The 22842-nt window shown below is 34.3% G+C and overlaps 1 protein-coding gene across 1 annotated transcript in view; it reads right to left on the bottom strand.

Annotated features, from left to right (window-relative positions):
* ERBB4 (erb-b2 receptor tyrosine kinase 4) overlaps nucleotides 1-22842 on the bottom strand; it is a gene marked incomplete at its 5' end in the record, with an annotated part of 585211 nt that overhangs the window by 336630 nt on the left and 225739 nt on the right. The window contains one exon of the mRNA XM_080799443.1: nucleotides 11227-11361. Within this exon, the coding sequence (XP_080655569.1) occupies nucleotides 11227-11361 (135 nt within the window). The remainder of the gene's footprint in view (nucleotides 1-11226; nucleotides 11362-22842) is intronic.

Below are 22842 nucleotides of genomic sequence, written 5' to 3'. Positions count from 1 at the left end.
TATTTACATCTATTGAATCTGTATGGTGGAAATGCGACATAACGGTGTGCTAACTGGTCATCTTTTCCAAAATCCAGAATTGATGCTTAAAAGGGAGAATATTAAGAATGTTTATACCATGGAAATTAGCAACTCCTCAAATCGGGGTGTTTCTCTTCTATGTACTGAAAAGCTGTTATTAAACATTTACTAACATTCCTCTAATATGGTATAATTTTAGACTGAAGAAACACTGCTTTTGGGAAATGCACTATTAAAACTTTTCTGAGGAAGCCATGCTGTGTATACTCTCTTGTCTGAAGCAGGCATTTCCTTATGTGACAAATTGATGTTTTCATTAGCTCAAAAACAGAAAATGAAATGAACCTTTGCTGGAGAAGGGAGAAAAACTCTAGGGGAAAACAAAGGAATCCATTCTTGAGGTTTGGAAATGGTCCAAGGATCCTGGTAGTGAGGAATACTCTCACTCCATAAGCAGAAACACAGAAGTCAAGTTTGGGCCTCCCTGCTCCTCTCGCCCCCTCCAAATAGCCATTATTATTATTAGCAAAATCATGCTAATAACTAGTCTCTTTTATGCGTTGAGGAAATTGGGGACACAGTGGGTGTTAAAAGCAGCTGAGAGAGTGTTTGGCGCAGTTGTGAGGTTATTGGAGTCATCGGTAGCAGAGGCTCGAGTTAGCAGCAAGAGAATAAAGCCAGAGTGGGGAGATTATGGAATGTATTCCAGGTTTTAGATGTTTTACATATAAAAGTAAAGTAGAAACTAATTTATAATCATAAACCCTTGAGACAATGTGTGTATATGTGTGTGTGTGTGTACACATTTATATAAAATGTTTACTTTATGCATATATTTACTCCGTACAAACACACACAGCTATATACATATATTTGTAATATATATACATATTTGCAATAAAATAAAATGGCACATGCAATGTGTGATAAATATGAGAACTGGGATGAAATAAGAAAGGTCTATTATGAGAGAATTATTTTGTTATGCCACCTGGGGTTGAGGTATTGTTAAGGAATATTATGCCATTTTCTAGAAAGCAAAAATCGTATTTCTTTAATTATATATATATTTGATTAAAACATTGATTTGAGAGGAAACTGTTGCATATGATGAAAATAAAGAACTGTCATGAAAAATTTATTCAAAAAGTAAAACAGGGTGCCTGGGTGGCTCAGTGGGTTAAGGCCTCTGCCTTGGGCTCAGGTCATGATCTCAGGGTCCTGGGATCGAGTCCCACATCGGGCTCTCTGCTCTGCAGGGAGCCTGCTTCCCCCTCTCTCTCTGCCTGCCTCTCTGCCTACTTGTGATCTCTCTCTGTTAAATAAATAAATAAAATCTTTAAAAAAAAAAAAAAAAAGTAAAACAATGCACTTTTATCCTAAGAAGCTAAGGGACAAAACAACAACAAACAAGCTAGTAGGTATACTGTACTTCCATCCTGTAATGAATTTTCTTAAATAATAAGTTTATTCTGGAGTGAATTTCAGTCAATTTGGAAACCCTCTTCTTTTTTTTTCTTTAAAGATTTTATTTATTTATCTGACAGACAGAGATCACAAGTAGGCAGAGAGGCAGGCAGAGAGAGAGGGGGAAGCAGGATCCCTGCTGAGCAGAGAGCCTGATGAGGGGCTCGATCCCAGGACCCTGAGACCATGACCTGAGCCAAAGGCAGAGGCTTAACCCATTGAGCCACCCAGGCGCCCCTGGAAACCCTCTTCTTATTAATGAAGGAATAAGTGTCTTCTCCGTTATGGATCATTTTCAAGTCCGTACTCTTTCATTAACAATATTAATGTTCTTACATTTTAAATACATTTCTAAATTCTGTTAGTTCTGTTTGCTAATGTTCTGTTTAGAATAATTGCATCTAAATTAATAAGTGATCCATAGTTCTTTTGTTTTTTGTTTTATTAGCTTGGATTCATGAAGAATGTAATTTCTAAATCATTTCAACCTATCTTTAGAGTTTATGTACGTTCATTTATCTTTTTTGTTTTTCACATTTTTCTATTCCCACAAGTAAAACTTTTATTTTTAAAAAAATATTTTAAAACGGCGTGCATGACTTGATTCTATATATGCATTTATGTAAAAATGGATTTGTGCATATATAATACATGGGAGCAGAAACTGTACTGAAATGTACTTTGAATAAACTTTCTTGCTACTTTTATTTTTTACTGTAACTACAAAATGCCAAACTTAGAAGAGTACGCCTATCTTATGTAAAAATTTTAACACTGAAGGAGTAACAAAAGTGGATAAACTAAGAACATCAGATTTAATTCTACTCTATTTTGAGATATAATTATTTTCTAGTTCAGGAAAATTACCTATATGGGACACAACATGCAGTATAAGTTAGGAGTGGGCAATTATAGGATAGGTGAGAGTCATTAAAAGAAAAATATAATTTTATATTTTACTAATTTTTTTTCAAAGATTTTATTTATTTATTTATTTGACAGAGAGAGAGGTTACAAGTAGGCAGAGAGGCAGCTCTCTGTTCTCTGCTGAGCAAAGAGCCCGATGCGGGGCTCAGTCCCAGGACCCTGGGATCATGACCAGAGCCAAAGGCAGAAGCTTAACCCACTGAGCCACCCAGGCCCCTATTTTTGGTAATGTTTTAAAGGCAGGCAGCATATCTGCCTTAAACAAATGGTTAGTACTGGAATTATGTTTGTGAATATAATTCTTCTATGAATTTGCCAATTCCCCCACCTTTCCTCTTCTGGCATTAGGTTGTGCGGGTATCCCGCACTTTCCAAAAATTCACCATAGGCCTCTTTATCTTTGTGAAGACCTACATTAGTACCTGTTTGTTATCTGAAAGAAATGGAGGAGGATTTTCATTTACACACACACACACACACACACACACACACACACACAGAGGCCATTACTGTGCTAACATTGGTCTTTTGTAAAAGAAAAGTGATAGAATATAAACTTTTGAAAAGCCAGGGACACTCTTTACTTTAGGCCATTTTGACTCAAAAGGTTTCATAGGAACTTTCTACTTTTTGGATAGTGGGGGAAACCCACATTTGGTTTTAGAAAGCAGCTGAGAATGACTGGTGTATCTGGTGTAAGCGGAAGAAGAGACCACAGGACCCGGAGCATCTGAGGTTTATTCCTTCCAGTGCCTCAGAGAGTTCAAGCTACAAAATATTATCTTCTGCTTACTTAAACACATGGGAAACAGAAACAAAATAAAATGTTAAGTAATATATAATAAAAATATAACTCACATATTATGTAATTATTTCTGTCCACCTATGGTTAATGCCTATGGAAAATCAAATCATACCCGGAAGTCACTCTATTCCTTTACCATAAGAAATCACTCAGATTTTGACACATACGAACTTGTTTGTTCCTCATAATAGCCCTATGAAGTTGGTATTATTAGCTCCTGGCCAAAAATCTATGTGTGATCTTTCAAGCTTGACCACAGGCAACTTAAAAAGCTTTACCCTGGCAGGTCTCACAAAGGAAAGCTGCCCTACCCACACCAGACTTGGTGCACAGCCAATGCTGTGAGTCCGGGGAAAACTCGGGACTCCCTAACAAGCCATGCTCTTAAGCATAGCTACTTTACTAGATCAGTTTCCTCCACTTATCAAATGCCTTTTTAAAAAAATTTTTCTAAAAAATTTCTAAAAAAATATTTTATTTATTTATTTGACAGAGAGAGAGATCACAAGTAGGCAGAGAGGCAGGCAGAGAGAGAGGAGGAAGCAGGCTCCCTGCGGAGCAGAGAACCCTATGTGGGACTTGATTCCAGGACTCTGAGATCACGACCTACGGCAGAGGCTTAACCCACTGAGCCACCCGGGTGGCCCCATCAAATGCCTTTGACAGAGGTCCTCCTCAGGTGCCTTTGCTGGAAAGGACATGGGTAGAAGTGAACCCTTAAGGCACTTTTTCTCTACTCTGACTCAGTACTCAGAACTTTTCCACTCTTAGCCCTTTTTTCTCTGCCTCCAACCCGACCTCTGGCTCCTAGATCCATAAAATTTCATAGGCCTTTCTTTGGGGCTCCCTCAGCCGTTAAACAGTTCCCCATGTGTGAACTGATCACTCTGATCCACCCGACCTCTCTTGGAGCTCTTCTGTGGGGGAAAATGGGCAGTGTGGGAGTTGATGCTTTCTTCACTTCAGCCTCTTGCTTACGCTATTGGATTAGGTAATTGAAAGCTTGACTGGTACCTTCTTATTGGTTCTTTGTCTTAAAACCCTGAAATCTAACAGCTCAGCTCAGCTCTGCTCTTGACCCTCTCCTTTTATAGATCCAGAAATGGAGGTAATGAGAGCTTAAGTGACCTGCCCAAGGTCAAATAACTAATAAGAGGCAGTGTGAGGTCTCAAACAAGCCAGTTTGGTGCCATTCTCTTAACTACACAGTCTTCTTGGCAAATATTGTCTGATATTATGTTCTGATATGTTCCCATTTGTTTAATTTTTCAAAGGCAACTAATATCTATCATTTTGACATTCTTATGGTGATGAGAGTGATTAGAAGTACTCCAAGTAAGTGAAACATCATTTACTATATGATTTTTTCACTCGGAATAGTAGTTTATTGAATAAACCTTGTGTGAGAAACCTATCCAAGAATATTAGAATGTGAGGTAAATCTTGCTAGGGATTTCTTTAATAAAAAGGACACTCATCTCTCTCTTACCTTGCTAAAGTTTAGATTGAGATACCTCTAGTATTTTGGAAAATACACTTTGGTTACAATCATTCCTAAATCATGTATTTTTAAAGGAGTGGTATTATTTTAAAATTTCTTCTCTAGACATATCAAACCTTTTCTTCATTATTCCAATTATAGTCCAAAAGTTATGTCAATAAAAAGGATGCTCTTGAAAGGATTTTGCTTTTTTTGTATTAAGAATTAGTATTGCACAAAAAGCCAAGACTGTGGTAAGAAATACTTTGCAAAATATCAAATATTATTTTTAAAAAGAATAAATATTATTTTTAATATTATTTTTTAAAAAGAATATTATTTTTAAAAATCAAATATTATTTTTAAAAAGAATAAATAAATAAATAATATACATTATATTAATATGTATTAATATATAATAATAATTAACTAAATAAATTTTATTTATTTATTTGATGCAAAAAGAGAGATCACAAGTAGGCAAAGAGGTAGGCAGAGAGAAAGGGGAAACATGCTTCCTGCTGAGCAGAGAGCCTGATGTGGGGCTCGATCCCAGGACCCTGAGATAATGACCTGAGCCCAAGGCAGAAGCTTAAGCCACTGAGCCACCCACGTGCCCCAAGAATCAAATATTCTTAAATTATTTTCAAAATTGTATGATTTGTAGATTTATAAGTACTACACTTGTAGGACAAATCAGTCTCTACACTGAAGGAAAATCTGATATACGTATTTTATAAGTATAATAAAATAAAAATAGCACACAAATATAAATGGCATGACATAATTATATAGTTATAAATGAAATTAGGCACACAGATGTAGGTTGTCATATTTTACCTGAAAAAGACTTAAAATGAGTAAGCTGCCTATGGATTATAACTTTTACATATAAATGATGGATAGAGGAAAGTATTTAGATTCATCTGATTTTATTTATGAACTGATACATTTCAGCTATTTGTCTATTCAGCATAAAAATTTTATCCATCCGTTATGTGCTAAACAGGACAAAATGATGACCTGGGACATGTCTTCAAGGACTTTCATTTTAGAGTAAGAATGCTGGATTTCAGGACTGCTCTTTATGGGGTTACAGGAGAAAAGTTACCTAATCTAGCCTATAGAAGAGAGCACTTCTTACAAGAGATAACAATTGATGAGTGTCTTAAAGTATGAACAAAATTTAGTCTGACAAACAGAAAAGGAAAGGCAGGACAGACAAATTGTAAGAATTCATTCCATTGTAGAGAGAAATAACCAGGAATCTGCTAAAAACTCCAAGCCTTTGGTTTTGGTAAGAATTGACCCCTGCCCCCACATTAGTCAGTTGCAGCGCCAGGGTTTTTGGACAGGGTCATGGTTAGATACGCATAAAACAGAGCTTTCGGTGGCACTTTGTCAGGTGGATTTGTTAGGACTGGAGGCAAGGAGAGTAGTTAAACGTGGGGGCTCTTAACCAGGAGACCCGGAGCCCCTAAAGGGCTTAGGGATATACTTAGGAGGTCCTTGAACTTGAATGAGGAATCCTTACGTTATTATTCACATTGATCTTATTAAAAATAGGATTTTTATCACTTATGAAGATAAGTGTACCAGCTTCACTGTGATGACTAGAAACGATAGATGTATTCATACTGCATTCCAGTTCTTACAGGTATCATAATACATAATATTTTTTTCTTTTTTTCCTCCCTTCCTTCCTCCCTCCTTCCTCCCTCCTTCTTCCCTCTCTCCCTTCTCCTTCCTTCTTCCTTCCCTCCCTCCCCCTTTCTTTCTTTCTTTTCTTTCTTTCTTTTTCTCTTCTTGCAGTAAAAACACACAACATAAAAATCTACTGTCATAGCCATTTTTGAAAACAGATTTATCTACCTATTTATTTGAGAGGGAGAGAGAGAATGGGGTGAGGGACAGAGGGAGAAAATCTTCAAGAAGGCTCTCCACTGAGTGGGGAGCCCAACTTGGGACTCAATCTCAGGACCCATGAGATCATGAACTGAGCCAAAATCTAACAATGGGATGCTTAACTGATTAAACCACTCAGTCATAACCACCCTTGTCATAACCATGTTTCAAGTGTATAGCTTAGTAGTGTTAAGAATGTTAACATTGTTGTGGAATAGATCTACAAAACTTTTTCATCTTGCAAAACTGAAACTCTATATTCATTAAACAGAAACTCCTCATTTCCCAATTCTCTCAGCCTCTGGTAACCACCATTCTTTTGGTTTCTATGAACTTGACTACTCTAGATACCTCACGTAAGTAGACATACAATCTTTTTATGGCTGGCTTACTTTACTTAACAAATGTCATCCATGTGGCAACATGTCATAATTGCCTTTTTTCTTTTTTTTAAGGTTGAATAATGTACCATTGTGTGTGTGTGTGTGTGTGTACCACATTTGTTCATGCATTCCTTCATCAATGAACATTTGGGATACTTCCCCTTCTTGGCTATTATAAATAATGCTACTATAAATATAAGTGTGCAAATAATGCTTTGAGACTCTGCTTTCAATTCTTTTGGATACATACCATGAAGTGGAGTTGGTGGATAATATGGTAGTTCTATTTTAATTTTTGAGGAAACTTCATACTATTTCCCATAGCTATTTTACAACTTTAAAATCCCACAATGGTGCAGAGAGGTTTCAAATTCTTCACATCTTCACCAACACTTGTCATTTTCTATCATTCTGATAATAGTCATTCTAACTGCTGTAAAGTGGTATCTCATGGCTTAGATTTGGATTTCAAATCAAAGTGATGGGGCGCCTGGGTGGCTCACTTGGTTAAGTGGCTGCCTTTGGCTGAGGTCATGATTCCAGGGTCCTGGGATTGAGCCTTGCATCGGGCTCCCTGCTCGGCGGAGAGCCTGCTTTTCTCTCTCGCTCGGCTTGCTGCTCTGCTTACTTGGGCTCTCTCTCTATCTCTCTGTCAAATAAATAAATAAATGAATATCTTTTTTAAAAAATCAAAGTGATATTGATCGTCTTTTCATATGATTGTTGACCATTTGTATATCATCTTTCAGGAAACACCATTTGAGGTCCGTGTCCATTTCTGAATTAGGTTGTTTTTTGTTGTTGAGTTGTAAAAGTTCTTTATATAGTCTGGATATTAACCCCTAGTGAGATATATAATTTGTAAATTTTTCTCCATTCTGTTGGTTGCCTTTTCACCTTTTTGACCACGTCCTTTGACGCACAGAAGTTTTTAAGTTCGGTGTAGCACAATTTTTCTCTTTTTGCTTTTGTTGTCTTTGCTTTTGGTGACAGCTCCAACAATTATTGCCAAATCCAATGTCATGAACCTTTTCCTCCATGTTTTCTTCTAGGAGTTTTATAGTTTATGGTTTTATGTTTAGGTCTTTAATTCATTTTGAGTTAATTTCTTATATTTAGGGTAAGATAAAAGTCTAAGTTCAATCTTGTACATGTGAAAATCCAATTTTCCCAGCACCATTTATTAAAGTGATTATCTTTTTAAAAATAATATTTAGGCCTATCACAGCTACAAAACTACATTGCCTATTAATTCTACTATTAGATTTTTTTAATTTAACAACTAATAAAGAAGCATATTACCATATCACATAATTATTTTTAAGTATGTTGATAAATATATTTCCATATAATTAATTTTCCTTGTAATCCTTTAAAATTTATTTAATGGATTTATTTATTTTTATGCATTTATGATATAAAATATTTATTTGTGCTTATTTATTAATTTTAAATTATTATAAGAAGGAAGCTATTGGTTTCACCAGATGGCACAGGGTTTGTGGACTCAAAAATTATTAAGAATTCAGAGATTATTTCAGTAACTCAGCCAATGGATGAAGCCTTGAAATACAGTTATGGCAATGTTAAGAAATACGTAAAATCAAGAAAAAGGCAAATTCAGTATGATTTAATGATTAAACAAATGCCACGAACCAAGAAGGTGAAGTCTATGATGACCACCAGGTTTTTAACTTTGGTGACTGATTGGGTGACTATAGTTCTGGAAGTTCTCACTGTAGAAGCTGCACTTAAAACCCTGAGGGAAGGGGTGCCTGAGTGTCTCAGCTGGTTAATGGTTTGACTCTTGATCTCAGTTCAGGTATGGATCTCAGGGTCATGAGTTCGAGCCCTGCACTGGGCTTTGTGCTGGGCATGGAGCCTACTTAAAACCATGAGGGTACCTGTTATCATCCACGGGGAGAAGGCAGAGGAAAAAATTCAATGAGAGTGAAACCAGAATTCAAAGACCAGAGAATGCATTATTTTCAGTTTTGGTGTCATGCAGTATATTTAATGTATCAGCAAATAGAACTAGTATGTAAAGGAGAAAACTTCAGTAAGCAATTGGTGGTTAATTTGTAAAGGACCAATTGTTACAACTCTACTCGGCATTTATAATTTTTGCACCTGCAATTATTTGCATGCAAAACAAATGCAGCTACAGTTGCCTAATTATAGGCACAACCATCCAAAATTGCCCACAAATAATAGCACAAAGAGATGCCATCTGTGACAGTGCAGCAACCCCCCAGACCTTTCCTACTCCACATCCGGTAAGGCTTCCCTTCGGCTTCTGTCTTGGTCTTCATTCTTGCCTGGTCTCATTCAGGCATTAAAGGCTGGTCATTCTAAAGCTTTTTTTTTTTTTAAGATTTATCCATTTATTTATTTTACAGACAGAGATCACAAGGAGGCAGAGAGGCAGGCAGCGAGAGAGAAAGGGAAGCAGGCTCCCTGCCAAGCAGAGAGCCCGATGTGGGGCTCGATCCCAGGACCCTGAGATCGTGACCTGCGCTGAAGGCAGAGGCTTTAACCCACTGAGCCACCCAGGCGCCCCAAGCCTGGTCATTCTAATAAGCTAAGTCAGTAGCCCTTTCCTCTTATGCAGCCACTATAATCCACGTCCCCAAATATAAAATAAACCATAGTATGTGCAAACTGAAAATGGAAGCCATTTCTGAAGCACATCATTTGTCTTGTTAGTGTGAACAGATTCAATGTTTTATTCACATGTAATTTTACAAGGTAGGCAACTTGAATGCTGTAAAGACGAAATCTCATACAAATTTCTGCTCAAAGGTGACAAGAAAATTATGTTACTCTACTTTAAAAAATTTAGCCATTTATTAAAAACACAGCTGTCAGTTTGGATCAAATACATTCATATTTCCCCATTATATTATTAGGGCCATCATGAAATTTAATAATTGTCCCTTGGAGTTTGATTTCCTACAAAAGTGTCATAACATAATCAGCACTATTGCAAATAATTATTGAACTGTGTGAAGACATTTATGATTTCAGGCGGGAAATATATAATAACAGATGAGAAATATAAAACCTAGGTTAACACTTGATAAGGATTCTGTTCTCATATAAATGTCAGTAGTAATAAATGTGGGGACCACATAGCCTGCTTTATTAAAATGAAACAGGTTACAGGCAGAATAATTTTCTAAAATTTTAATTATATAGTTCAAATTTTACTTGCTTATCATTTAATCATATTAAACACTCTGAATCTGATAAATCCTCTATGATAGAAACAATACACTTGAAGCATGAGAAATTGGGTAGTTTATTAGGCTAATAACTAAAACCAGAAAATAACATATACCTCTTCTATGAAATCTATAATTCTCCATTCTATTTATAGTGTTTGGAATTGTCATGAAGTATTACCATAAAGGTTTCAGGAGCAAATGGAGGCTTAGGATTTTTACAGTGTTCACCAGTTTTTATTTTTTATTTTTTTAATTTAAAACATTATAGTGAATAGGAAGGTTTAATTTTGTCCTACCACATTTTTCTCAGTGGTACATGGGTCACAAAGAACCGAAGCAGTAGTTAGGCACCAGTCTTAAGTTTATGGACAATTGGGCAGATGTTTAAACATTTAGACATTGGATGGGGCACCTGGGTGGCTCAGTGTGTAAAGCCTCTGCCTTTGGCAGAGGGTCATGATCTCAGGGTCTTAAGTTTATGGACAATTGGGCAGATGTTTAAACATTTAGACATTGGATGGGGCACCTGGGTGGCTCAGTGTGTAAAGCCTCTGCCTTTGGCAGAGGGTCATGATCTCAGGGTCCTGGGATGGAGCCCCACATCGGGCTCTCTGCTCAGCAGGGAGCCTGCTTCCCCCTGCCTCTCTCCCTACTTGTGATCTGTGTGTGTGTGCATGTGTGTGTGTGTCAAATAAATAAATAAAAAATCTAAAAAAAAAACCCCAAAACAAAAAACATTTAGAAATTGGAATGCTTAGACATTAGAAATATAGTAAAGTTTTTAGATTTAGCAAAAGAAGTCATGTTAAGGAAATGAGAATTTATAAAAGGGAAGTTATCATTCCAAAAGGAAAGCTAATTAGAAGATTCTTCTCTTATATATAACTGAACATTTTAATGGCTACAATCAAAATTCAAAGTATTATTAGCGGCATGATAAAACATAAGCTGTTTGTTTTCACAAGAAGCAGAAGAACATTTTGAGACATTAAGAAAAATAATGTTACTCACATCCTGAGCTACCATTTGTTGATACCAGAGTCAGGTTGGAAGGCCATGGATTCCGAACAATATCTTGCCAATGAATTGTGTCTGTGTAACAAAGAAATTTGTTCTGGTCTACATACACTCCACCATTAAGGATTTCTGTATTAAAACAAACAAACAGAGATTTCTTGTCAAACTTTTTGTTGATGAAAAGGTAGTCAATAAAAGTGATTTATTCTTAAAGTGTTTTCAATGTTAAATTAGAGTCACATTGTTAATAGCCAAGGCAACTTTTAAAATATCACTCAGTGAGTTGTATAAATTAATTGTAGAAATTGGGAAAGATTGAAAAATATAAAGAAATACAATCACTCATAATACAAATACCCAGAGAAACACTCTTCATATTTGGTATAGAAGTTTTTGGTTTCTTTCTTTTTTTTTTTTTTTACTCTGAAATTGGAATAACATTGAATATATTATTTCAAAACCTGCTAGTTTTAATATTGAGTGGTGAGTATTTAATGATAATTAAATATTATTCTACATTATTTTTAATGAAACTACAATATGCTACAATATAAGTTAAATAATATTTATTTAACCAGTTCCCTCTTATTGGTCATTTAACTTGTTTATCTCTCTTAAAAAGATTATTAGTCCATGTGACATTGACTGGCATCAGTAGGAAGTAATTAAAACAAAATGAAAGCTAAAATTAATGTTTCAATTATGAAGAAATGTTCTTTGATCCTCTCAAATGGAATCAATAGACTTGCCAATGATTCTTTATGAACAACACAAAACTATAATAAAAACCCAATGGCTCATTGCAACAATAGCAGGACCATGGGATAAAATACACTAAAGCCAATTTTTACTTGATTCTCTACTTCACACTGGCCTTGATCAGCTAAGTTGTTCAGTGGCTGATAGTATATATAATTCTCTTGCAGATTGCTTTAAGTTATCCGGGGGGGGCTGGTGGGAGAAAAAATATTCCCTCCAAAAGTACTATTTTTTTTTTTTTTGGAAAATACCATTCTTACTACTTGAAGAAATTGGTTAGAAATACTCATAGTAACTTCCTGCTCAATATCTACCACATTTTCCCCTTCTATGCAATACAAAAACAACTTAAGAGAAATTATATTTCAGTCCATAATACCTTGTTACAAGTAACAAAAAACAGTTAACAGTAATTTATATAGATAGAGGATGATTTTTCTCACATAGGAAACCTAGAGGTGGTAGTGGTGTCCATAGGACCCACATCTGTTTTGTGTGTTGGTTTTATTCATTACAGGCACAAGAAGGACGATGTATCTAAAAGTGTCTTTCCGAACTCAAGGCAAGCTCAAAGCGGAAGAGCACGCAAGAGACATCTTCCTACGGAGGCTCAGACTTTCTATTTGGGAAGAGATGTTCTCCCCAAGGATTATGTAGGCATTTTCTTGGCCAGAACGGTATCCCATGAGCATTTGTACTATAAGAGAAGCTGAGTAGACAAATTGCTACTTGAACAAAACTTAAACAACCGAGACTGTTAGTGAGGGAGAAGAGGAACATGAATAATAAGAAGGCAACTACTTTATTTCCCATGATGGCCTCGAAGAAATAATCTCTTGTGCAGTATCCAAAGCTAAACTTTTAAGAGTCACCATAAACCAAGGAGGGAGATAAAAGAATGAAGGGAACACATGACACCATAAGAGGAATATTTGTGGAAGAGAGCTAGGCACATCTCAATTGCTTTATTGCCTTGTGTATGAAATGCACCAGATTAATTTTGACATCGCAGGGCTTTCCACATTTAAAATCACTCCTGTTCTCATCATCAGTCCTTTCACTGACTATTGGTTCCATTTTCTCAGGTGAGGAAAGCAAAAAAAGAAACAAAAAGAAATTAGATCATCTTTCTACTTCTAAAACCCAGTTCATTATTTTTCATGACCTAACCATACAATCTTCATCAAAGCAGAAAGGAGATATAAGACATAAGAAAGATTGTGAAAATGGATTTCTACATTAATGTTTGGCATTAAAGTTTCTTTCTATGAAATGTGACCATCTCATACTAATAGCTTTCTCATGAGACATTAGGTGATGCTCTTCTGCTCTAGGAATAATTCTTCATTAGGTGGCAAGAAAGGAGATTTTGACTGCTATCCAGGAAATGAAGGTTATTTTTCAGTCTACATTTGGAAAAGTTCTACTTTTTAAAAAATGTGAGAAGAAAACATAATAGCTCAAATATTGTCGAAAGAATATATTTTTCAGGACTCACATTGTAATTCAAATAGTTCATACTGAAGGAACACAGTATCCATCTCTAACTTCCTATCTAAAAATATTCAAATGGAATCAGATTATATTATACTGAATAATAATCTCATCAAATCCCTTCAACAATATTAATCTGCTACCAATGCTGACATTTGTTTCTCAGAAATACTCTGTTCAAGAGCTTCATTTATACTTGGAAAAGGATTTAGAAAGGAGGCAGTAAACATTCAAGTATAATCTTACATGTTAAAATTTCAAATTAAGACTACAATCATGATCAGCTTGGATAACACCCTAAATTCAAAGCCAGCATCTACTAGCAATTCTGATCAGGAAGATTTATAAACTTCTAGTATTTAATGATGGATTTATAAGGCACATTTAACCTATTTGTGTATGTGTCTATTTTCCCTGAAAATAGTCCTTTCCTTTATATTTGGCCTAGATTATACTCTGGGGGTGGATGTCAAACACTATAATCAGAAAATGTGCAACTTATTGACATTTATAGGGGAGTTTTAACATATACTTTACCTTACATTTATTTATCAATTTGGTTACCTAAATATAGGTAAGAAATGTTAATACTGTACTTATTCTTTAGTGTAGTTTACATTGATCTTATAACTTTATGCAATTTTTTGAGAGTTTATAACTTTATGCAAATTTTATTTTTTAAATTTTATTATTATTATTATTATTATTTTTTTTTTGAGAGCATGCACATAGGGGTAGGGTGGGTGGAGAGGCAGAGGGAGAGGGAGAGAAAATCCTAAACGGGCTCCATGCTCCACACAGAGCTAAATCTCTGGATCCTCAGATCATGACCTAGTTGGAAACCTGAGCCACTCAGGTGCTCCTATACAAATTTGTAAACATTAATTTAATATGATTTGTGGTGAAATATTCAGTTAGATCTATTTCTAACCTAAGAAAATTCTAGAGAAATATATTGACCTATAAGAAAGTTGTTAGAGACACAGACTATTTCCTGGACAAAATGGATCTCTAATGTTTTTGACTATTACAGCTTGGCTGCATTTTTAGGTTAGAAAGAAGGACAAGGATTAAAAAAAGAGAAATGCTTGGTAAGATATTTATCCAAGAAGATATCAGGAAAATGTCTGGTTATACTTTAGATCTATCTTTACCAAGAAACAACAACAGTAGAGTTGTCACAAGTTCTATTAAAGATTTACTGGATCTGTGTTACACCAAGAGAGTTTCCCTTCCAGTGATTAATAATTAACTTTTTAAACCATGGCCAAAAAAAAAGGATTTCTAATTCTAGGTAATATAGAAAACAAGCACAAGTGTAACTGACATTCAAATAAAGATGCCCAAAGCCTGGAAAAGTGAAAGGACTTAAAGAATAAGTAAATGACCTCAGGGTAATCCCATCCATTGTATTTCACATCCACTGTAGGAAATATATCAGAGAAAATTAAGAGAAACACATGTGGATTCTTGGTCATTGTAACAATTGGTAGAAAAAAACTGATATGAATTTTTTTATTATATAAAAAATTCCCAGTAAGTTCACAAAACAGAATTGTCTTTTTTGATAAATTTCACAATTAAATATGATAAGATATATGAAATATGATATTCTATGAAAAATATTTAATTATTTAAAAATTCTGCCAAACACTTAAATAGGTTTGAGTATCAAACATTTCCTATTAGATTAATGCATACAAGTCAAGTAGAAAATATGAATCCCTTTGTATGTAGAGTAAGTAAATTGTAATCCATACTACTTTCCCATATATCAAATTTAACAGATATAGGACACAGTTTATAACAGAAATACTAGATTAAACTCTATGAAGTCAAGGAATATCTTTCAGTTCTGTATCTATATCAAACCTGAAGCAATAGCTAATCAACAAATATTTGTTAAATCAAACTTAAAACACAAAAGTAACATGGAATTTGGCACCACCATTAATCAATTAGCTTCTGTTATATCTTTCAATTTTGAATTCTGACCAAATCAAAGTAAAAATGAAAGTTGTTTTTTTCCTTAAACACTCTATAGTTTATCTGAACTGATTCTATATTTCACTATGTCAGAGGTCATTTCTGTTTTGGTCAAAACTGTATCCCCAGTGTCTAGCATTATGCAAGGCAGAAGCTATCACCACAATAAATATTTGTTCTATGATATCAAATATAATAACCTGATTATAGAAAAATATATTTGAGTAGACCAATACATATATATTTTGAGCATAGGAAAAATATTTTAAAATATATAATTTTCAAGTGGAGTTTTTATAAGCTGAAAGATAAATAGCTTTTATTATATAAAATGCTCACAATTGATAATGTACAAAATTACTGCAAGCCATATGTTGGATATTTATAAGTCACATTTAGACATTTTCATCAGTATCCCTAAACCTATCTTGTGCATCAAATTCAGTATTATTTTCCATATGAATAATGATGATTTTGAGCTATCCTGGACACAACAAATTTCCTCAAACCTGTGCAAATTACCTAGCATATGTTACATAAAGTCTAAGAGCATGTTTTTTAGATTGAATTATAAATCTACCTCATATTGTTCCTTAAACTATTTTCTATAACAGGGTAAAGTGCCAATATGACATTTAAAAGAGGACATAAAGTACTTGTGTCTCAGTCTTCCAATCCACAAAGATTGTCCATTTGACCATTTCTCCCCTTGATTTCCCATTTGCATGAGTCTAATGAAGAAGGAAATATTTATGTTATTTGAATAAGTTCTTTTGTACCCTTATTTCTTTTCAAATGCTAGTTATTACAGTGAATTTGGGGATGAGTGACCATTATGAGAATCGTTGACATTTTACAAATATATTCTTTCAAAAGAAATGTGATAAAATACTGAATCATGGCTTTTTTTTTTCCCCCTGCCTGGTACGAAATAGCCTAATTGTGATGTAGCATCCCTGCTGAAAATATATATTAATATGACCTCCTTACATAGTTTAAGAAGTTGACAAAATTGCTTTGACCCCATGCACAATTTGTAACTATTTCATAAATAAGATTGAATGTCTGTCTTTCTTTCTTTCTTCCTTCCTTCCTTTCTTTCTTTCTTTTTTTTATAAAACAAAGATAATTTTAAATGCAGTTACCCATATTCCACTAGAGTCTACATGATTGGTATCAACAGTAAACATTTTACTACTACTCACAAAGCTACCACAGATAATATAAGAAAATCAAATAAGCAAGAATGAAATACTTAACCTCAATCCCTGATTGTATATCTAAATGTCTTATTTTGCATGGCACGTCTACAGGTCAACTATAGAGTTAAAATAATAATAAAATAAATAAAGATTAGAGATAGTGCACTTGTCTAATTACTGGGAATATCTGGCTAATCCATACACCAGAATTATATTGCCTATCAAGCCAAAGGTCACAATCAAGAAGTCAGAATCCAAAGTGGCAAAGCCCATTACCAAGATAAAGCTACAGGATGCAGTCACTGGGTTTTCTCAGACATAAAGCAATGTATCTTTCTTACTGTCATCACCTTAAGCCACACAAGTCTGTTGGCAGATAATGATACAAAAGTAATATAGCTCACATCATCCACCTGTGATACTTAATACATCATCTCTGGAATGGACTTGGTCCAGAGATTCCTATATCTTTCCCAAACCCAGACCTTTCAGCTGGGAGCACAATGAATTGCTGCTACCCCACTGGGTCAGCCCTCAAGGTTCATTATTAATAAGCTGAGACTCTAAAGGCTAATGAGAACCGGGTGCTTGAGGAGACAATGGCTCATTCATCATCAATCAAGCTTTGAAGTTTTTATACAGATGATTTAAGGAGAGTTGAAGTGTGCAAAATTGAAATGTCACATTTGTATTGGGAGTGGGGAAAGGGTGATAATGTAAATCAGTGATGTAACCTTCTGTATTTCAGCTCAATGATCAGAGTCAAAAGCTCACGGATGCAGATACTGAATGAATGCTAGGAAGCAACAGTGGACAGTTTTCCAATCTGAGCAGGCAATTTTAAGAAGAAATGATTAGATTCAGTGGCTGAAAATCAGCTTAAAATAGAAAATAATGGCAAAAGTATCTTGATTTCAATTGCTCTCCATAATGTTCCAGTGTAGAATTCTTAGCTCTCCTTATGTTTCAGCTTGCATCTTAACTCTGAGAAGTCTACTACGACCGTCTAGTTTTTAGAGGTTAACTGCCTCTAACTCACATAACGCTGACTTATCTGAACCATTCACCTGACAGAGTGAATACTAGCCTACTTTCTTTATCCTTTTGTGTACTTGTCTTCTGTCTCCTGTTATAGATCTCTAGAGGATAAGATGCATGACATACATCTTCCTGTGACCTTAGTGTCAAAAAAAGTGTCAAGTACATAGTAGAAATTCAAATGTTTTTGATGACTGTAATGACAGTAACAACACATCATGACTGATATTTGTAAGCAAGTTTTTGGTTGCTGAACTGTTAGCCTAATGTAAGTCATATTTCCTCTTCATATACTAGATAGTGTTCACATTACGAAGCACATAAAACATTGAATAACACTAGTGTAATCTTAATGTATTGATACTTCCTACCTCTTAGAGAAGTAGTAATCTACTTAAACTCATTGATGTTGTCTGGAAAATTTTTTATAAATAAATTTTTTCTTGTAACTTTCCTTAAATTATGATTACAGGATTTCCCTTTCAAATTATACTCTTACTTCATCATATAATTCTCTGTATGTGCCAATATGTTTAATAGTTACCCCTAATAATTTCTCCCAAACTTTTACTTGCCCTATGTTTCCTTTTTTCAGTTAACATCAGAATAACATGCTGTGAAAGTCAAGTAGACTCCAAACTTGAGACTTACCATTAATTCGTTCATCTCTGTATTTAATCAGTCTGATATCCTAAATAAAATTTGTCATAATGTCTCTTCATTTATCGCATTCTTTTTACACCTACTGCTATTCCTTAATTCAGCTTCTAGCATCTCACAGAGATTCAACTATTTAAAAGCTAGTCAGTGGTAATAGGTATTGGGAGACAACAAGCAGTTTCTGTCATACTGACTCAAAATCTCCTTGCATCTTCTGGATACTTATAAAACATATATCTTATGACTTCAACAAATACATAATATTTCAAACTTTTCCACTAAAGCATAACATATACACATAGATGTGATTATATCAAATGCAATCCATTTTTACAAACTGAACACATTTAGGTAGCCAGTGCCCAGATCAAGAAACAGAACATTCCATCACCACAAAAGTCTTTCTTATGCTTTCTTCTTCACATCATTCCCTCAAGGAACTTTTATCCTGAGTTTGAACAAAATCACTTTTACCTGGTTTGGTGTTTTTAAAAAAATGGAATAATACCATTTGCATTCTTTCTTATTTAACTCCCCTTTGCTCAACACTATGTTTATAAAATTCATCCACATTGTTCATTTTCATTGCTCTCTGGAATTGAATGTTTTATTTGTCCATTCTACACTGATGGGCATTTGAGTGCCTTCCACATTTGCACTATTACAAATAATGCTCCTATTAACATCCTAGAATATGCCTTTTGGTAACCAAATGTGCATTTATATTGCATACATACCTAGAAATAAAATTGTTGGACTATAGTGACAAACCGTTTTTCAAAGTGCTTTTTACCAATTTATATTCCCATCAGTGGTATGTGAGCAACTACTTGCTTCTTAGCCTTGTTCAACCCTGTTTCTTTTTTTTCTTTTTTTTTTTTCTATGTATTTCATTGTAGACATTCTGGTTGGTATAATGTGGTATCACTTTAATTTGCATTTCCCCAATGATTAATAATTGTAAATTATTATGTTAGTATATTAATTATCTTAATATTATTATTTTTAGTAATATTATTTTTAAATATGGTTTTCATAGGCAAGAAGTTTATCTTTTATTTGAGAAAGGGTCTCCCAATGTGTGAAACACTTACAAAATAACTGTGGAAAACTTGATCTCTATCCAAGGTTATTAGTAAACAACTGAGTAAGTTAGTGTATCCTAACTTTTAATTTTTTTTGTAGAGGATTTAATGTTTTGAAAATTATATTTTAAAATATATTGGAAGGGGCACCTGGGTGGCTCACTGGGTTAAGCCTCTGCCTTCTGCTCAGGTCATGATCTCGGGTCCTGGGATCGAACCCCGCATCGGGCTCTCTGCTTAGCAGGGAGCCTGCTTCCCCTCTCTCTCTCTGCCTAGCTCTCTGCCTACTTGTGATCTCTCTCTCTGTCAAATAAATTTAAAAAAATAAATAAATAAAATATATTGGAAAATATATTAAAACTATATCAATAATTATAGAAACAAAGGGTTAAGTATGAATTCTGAAAAATGGATGCAGAAGTCACAAGTGAATATCTCTCTGATAACAATGAACATAATTAAATGTATATAAAGAGAAAGACTGAAAAATTCATTACTTTTCCCATTAAAATAGGACACTCCTTACATAAAGATCAAATATTTTTATTCCCTTACCTAACAGAAAGCCCTCATTACAGACAACAATCCTCTTAAACAACTGTTCCAAGTTTCCAGAAAATATAATAGCTTCAGTAGAACAAATCAGCAGAGTTCAATGTTTTCATTACCAATAAGGGGGAAAGTTGTATTAGTACCCAGAAATGATTTGTCCCTTTTATTTATAGGCTTTAATACAATAAGCTTGAGACACACTGCAAGGTCACTTCCAAATATCTCACCTACAATATTAGTTTTTATAGTTTTAATAACTCTTCTCACAATGTGTGATTTCCTCACTACTTTTTTAGAGTATTTCAGAAAAGTAGGATTTGTTCTGATGACAGTAATAAAAAATAATACTGCTGTGTATGTTTGTTGCTGGCAAGCTAAGACTTGCAAATAAAAGATAAAGCAAGAGAAAGAAGAATGACTTAATCTTAATCTTGTAAAATGATTTCAAACATCAAGATTTTTAAAAGGCTGTGTAAGAATCTTAAAAAGAACAAATACGTGGCTTTGGGGGCCAGATGTCCTTGCTAAGATGCCTATTTGTCAAAATGATATTAAAAATAATAAATAAAAACACCATTTTACAAAATAAAGAAGTAAATAAGTCATAAAATAAGAATGTAGAGAAGCTGGTACTATTAAACTTTAAACACCCACAATTAGGTTCAAATTAAGTAGATTTTTTAAATAGAGTTTTAATCTGGAGAAAATTAGGAATAAATGATTGAATAGAAGTATCATCATTTTATAAAGCATTGGCTTCAAAATCTGAAATATCAAATACTATGGCAAAATAGAAAAATAGCTTTGTAGTTAGTTTGTATAAAGTTTTAAGTCAGTGTAGCTTTAAAAAATAGTATACATTACATACATATTATGCACATATGTGCATTTTACATATGCAAAGTACATGAATCTCAAGCTCTATGTTTTCTACATATTCATGCACAGAGTGTCTGTGCATCTATATCCATGTAACCACCACTCAGATAAAGACACAAAAAATTTCTGTCACTCCAGAAATTTCTCCTTACTCCTTCCCAATCAAGCCCCGCAGACACTATTCTGACTTCTAACACCATAGCTCAGTTTTACCTGTGTATTAAGTTTATACAAGTGGAATCAGACATTACATATATTTTTTTGGTTTCTATTATTCGAAATAATGTTACCTTGTTACCTGCACCAGTTATGTGTTCATTTTATTGTCCAGTGTTCCATTATATGAATATGCCACAATTTATTTACAGTTCAGTTAGTATTTTAAGGACATCTTTGCTATTTTTACCTGTATGATTTCAGACAACTTATAGTTTCTTTTCTACCATCTATCAATTAGGAACAATAATATTTACTTTGCTGAGTTACAGTGAGAATTGCAATTATGTATATAAAGCATCTGGTATACACTAGGTGCTCCAAAAAATGGTAGCTGTTTCGATTTAAGTTATTAATGCAGTTCAGAAACCTCCCTTATCCAAATCATTTAAAAATATATCTACACTGCCTAAAGCATGGATCTTTTGGGAGGCAAGAAGATCAAATGAAAACTTTTGAGAATCACATGAAATTTTGGTAAGTTAAATTTGGTGCATACCTTAATAATTTTAGACCTAGGTATATTGAGCAAACATATTATTACAATGCACTTCCAAATTTGATTAATAAAAAATGGGGTTATCTGTATTTCATAAGGCAGAATTGTTTCTGAGAACAAGAACATAAGTTTTGTAACTACAACTTCTCCCAGTAATCCTGGATATTTAGTTAACATTTTGAGTCATTTCTTGTCATGTCTGTAACTACATTCTGTGACAACATTTAGAGCTGTTAGATTTCCCTCTTTTTTTTTTTTTTAAGATTTTCTTTATTTATTTGTGTGTGTGTGTGTGTGTGTGTGTGTGTGTGTGTGTGTGAAAGAGAGAGACAGAGCACAAGCAGGGGAAGGAGAAGAGGGAGAAGCAGGCTCCCCACTGAGCAAGGAGCCAGATGCAGGACTTGATCCCAGAACTCAGGGATCATGACAAGCCAAAGGCACTTCAATGACTGAGCCACCTAGGCGTCCCAGATTTCCCTTTGCTCACTTCAGGTTGGTGCATAGTACACAGGTCCCAATGACTCCACTGGCAATTTCCCAGTGACCTTTTCACTGTTGCCATTGCCATTGTGCTTTAAAGAAACAAGGGTAAATTCCAAAGGACAGGGACAAGTAAGCTGAGCTCTCCTCTTCCATTTCAAGAATCTGGCATTTTTACTGCGGTAGGATGGATTAATTAGGAAACAGACAGCACTATTGAACACACCTCTGTAGCTCGGGGTTGAACAGGGAGGTAGGACTGCTCCAAGTTATTATTTAAATTTATTAAGTTTTTAAAATTGAATCAATAAAATGCAAAATAAAAACTAGATGTGTAACAAGCATTACTATAATAATACTGCTGGTTAATATAAGGAAAAGAAAGCCATTAATCTTGAATAAAGACAAGATGTAATCAAATACTGTATTTGCTCAGAGATTTTAATAGTTAAAGCTAGATATGTAAAACATCTGAAGAAAAAAAACATAAAACATAAAAAACATAAAATTTCTTCAGAAAATGATTTCTAAAATCATTATATTCTATGGCTCCTAGAATGATCACTCTCATTTTTCCCCATTGTAAAAATTATTTTCACCTTGTGACATTCGATGTCATAACAAAATAGGACTCACTATGCCCCGGTACAGTTCTGTAAGCTTATCATGTCTTCTAAATTAAGATACACTCTTATTTTAGAATGCCTTCACTTCCCCAGGTTAATAAATATGATTTAAAAATTATTTCAGGTATTTGGCT

Source organism: Martes martes (genome assembly GCF_963455335.1).
Source record: "Martes martes genome assembly, chromosome: 3".
NCBI classification, from domain to species: domain Eukaryota; kingdom Metazoa; phylum Chordata; class Mammalia; order Carnivora; family Mustelidae; genus Martes; species Martes martes.
The sequence above is the reverse complement of the archived record's forward strand: the minus strand, read 5'-3'. Positions and strand labels throughout refer to the sequence as shown.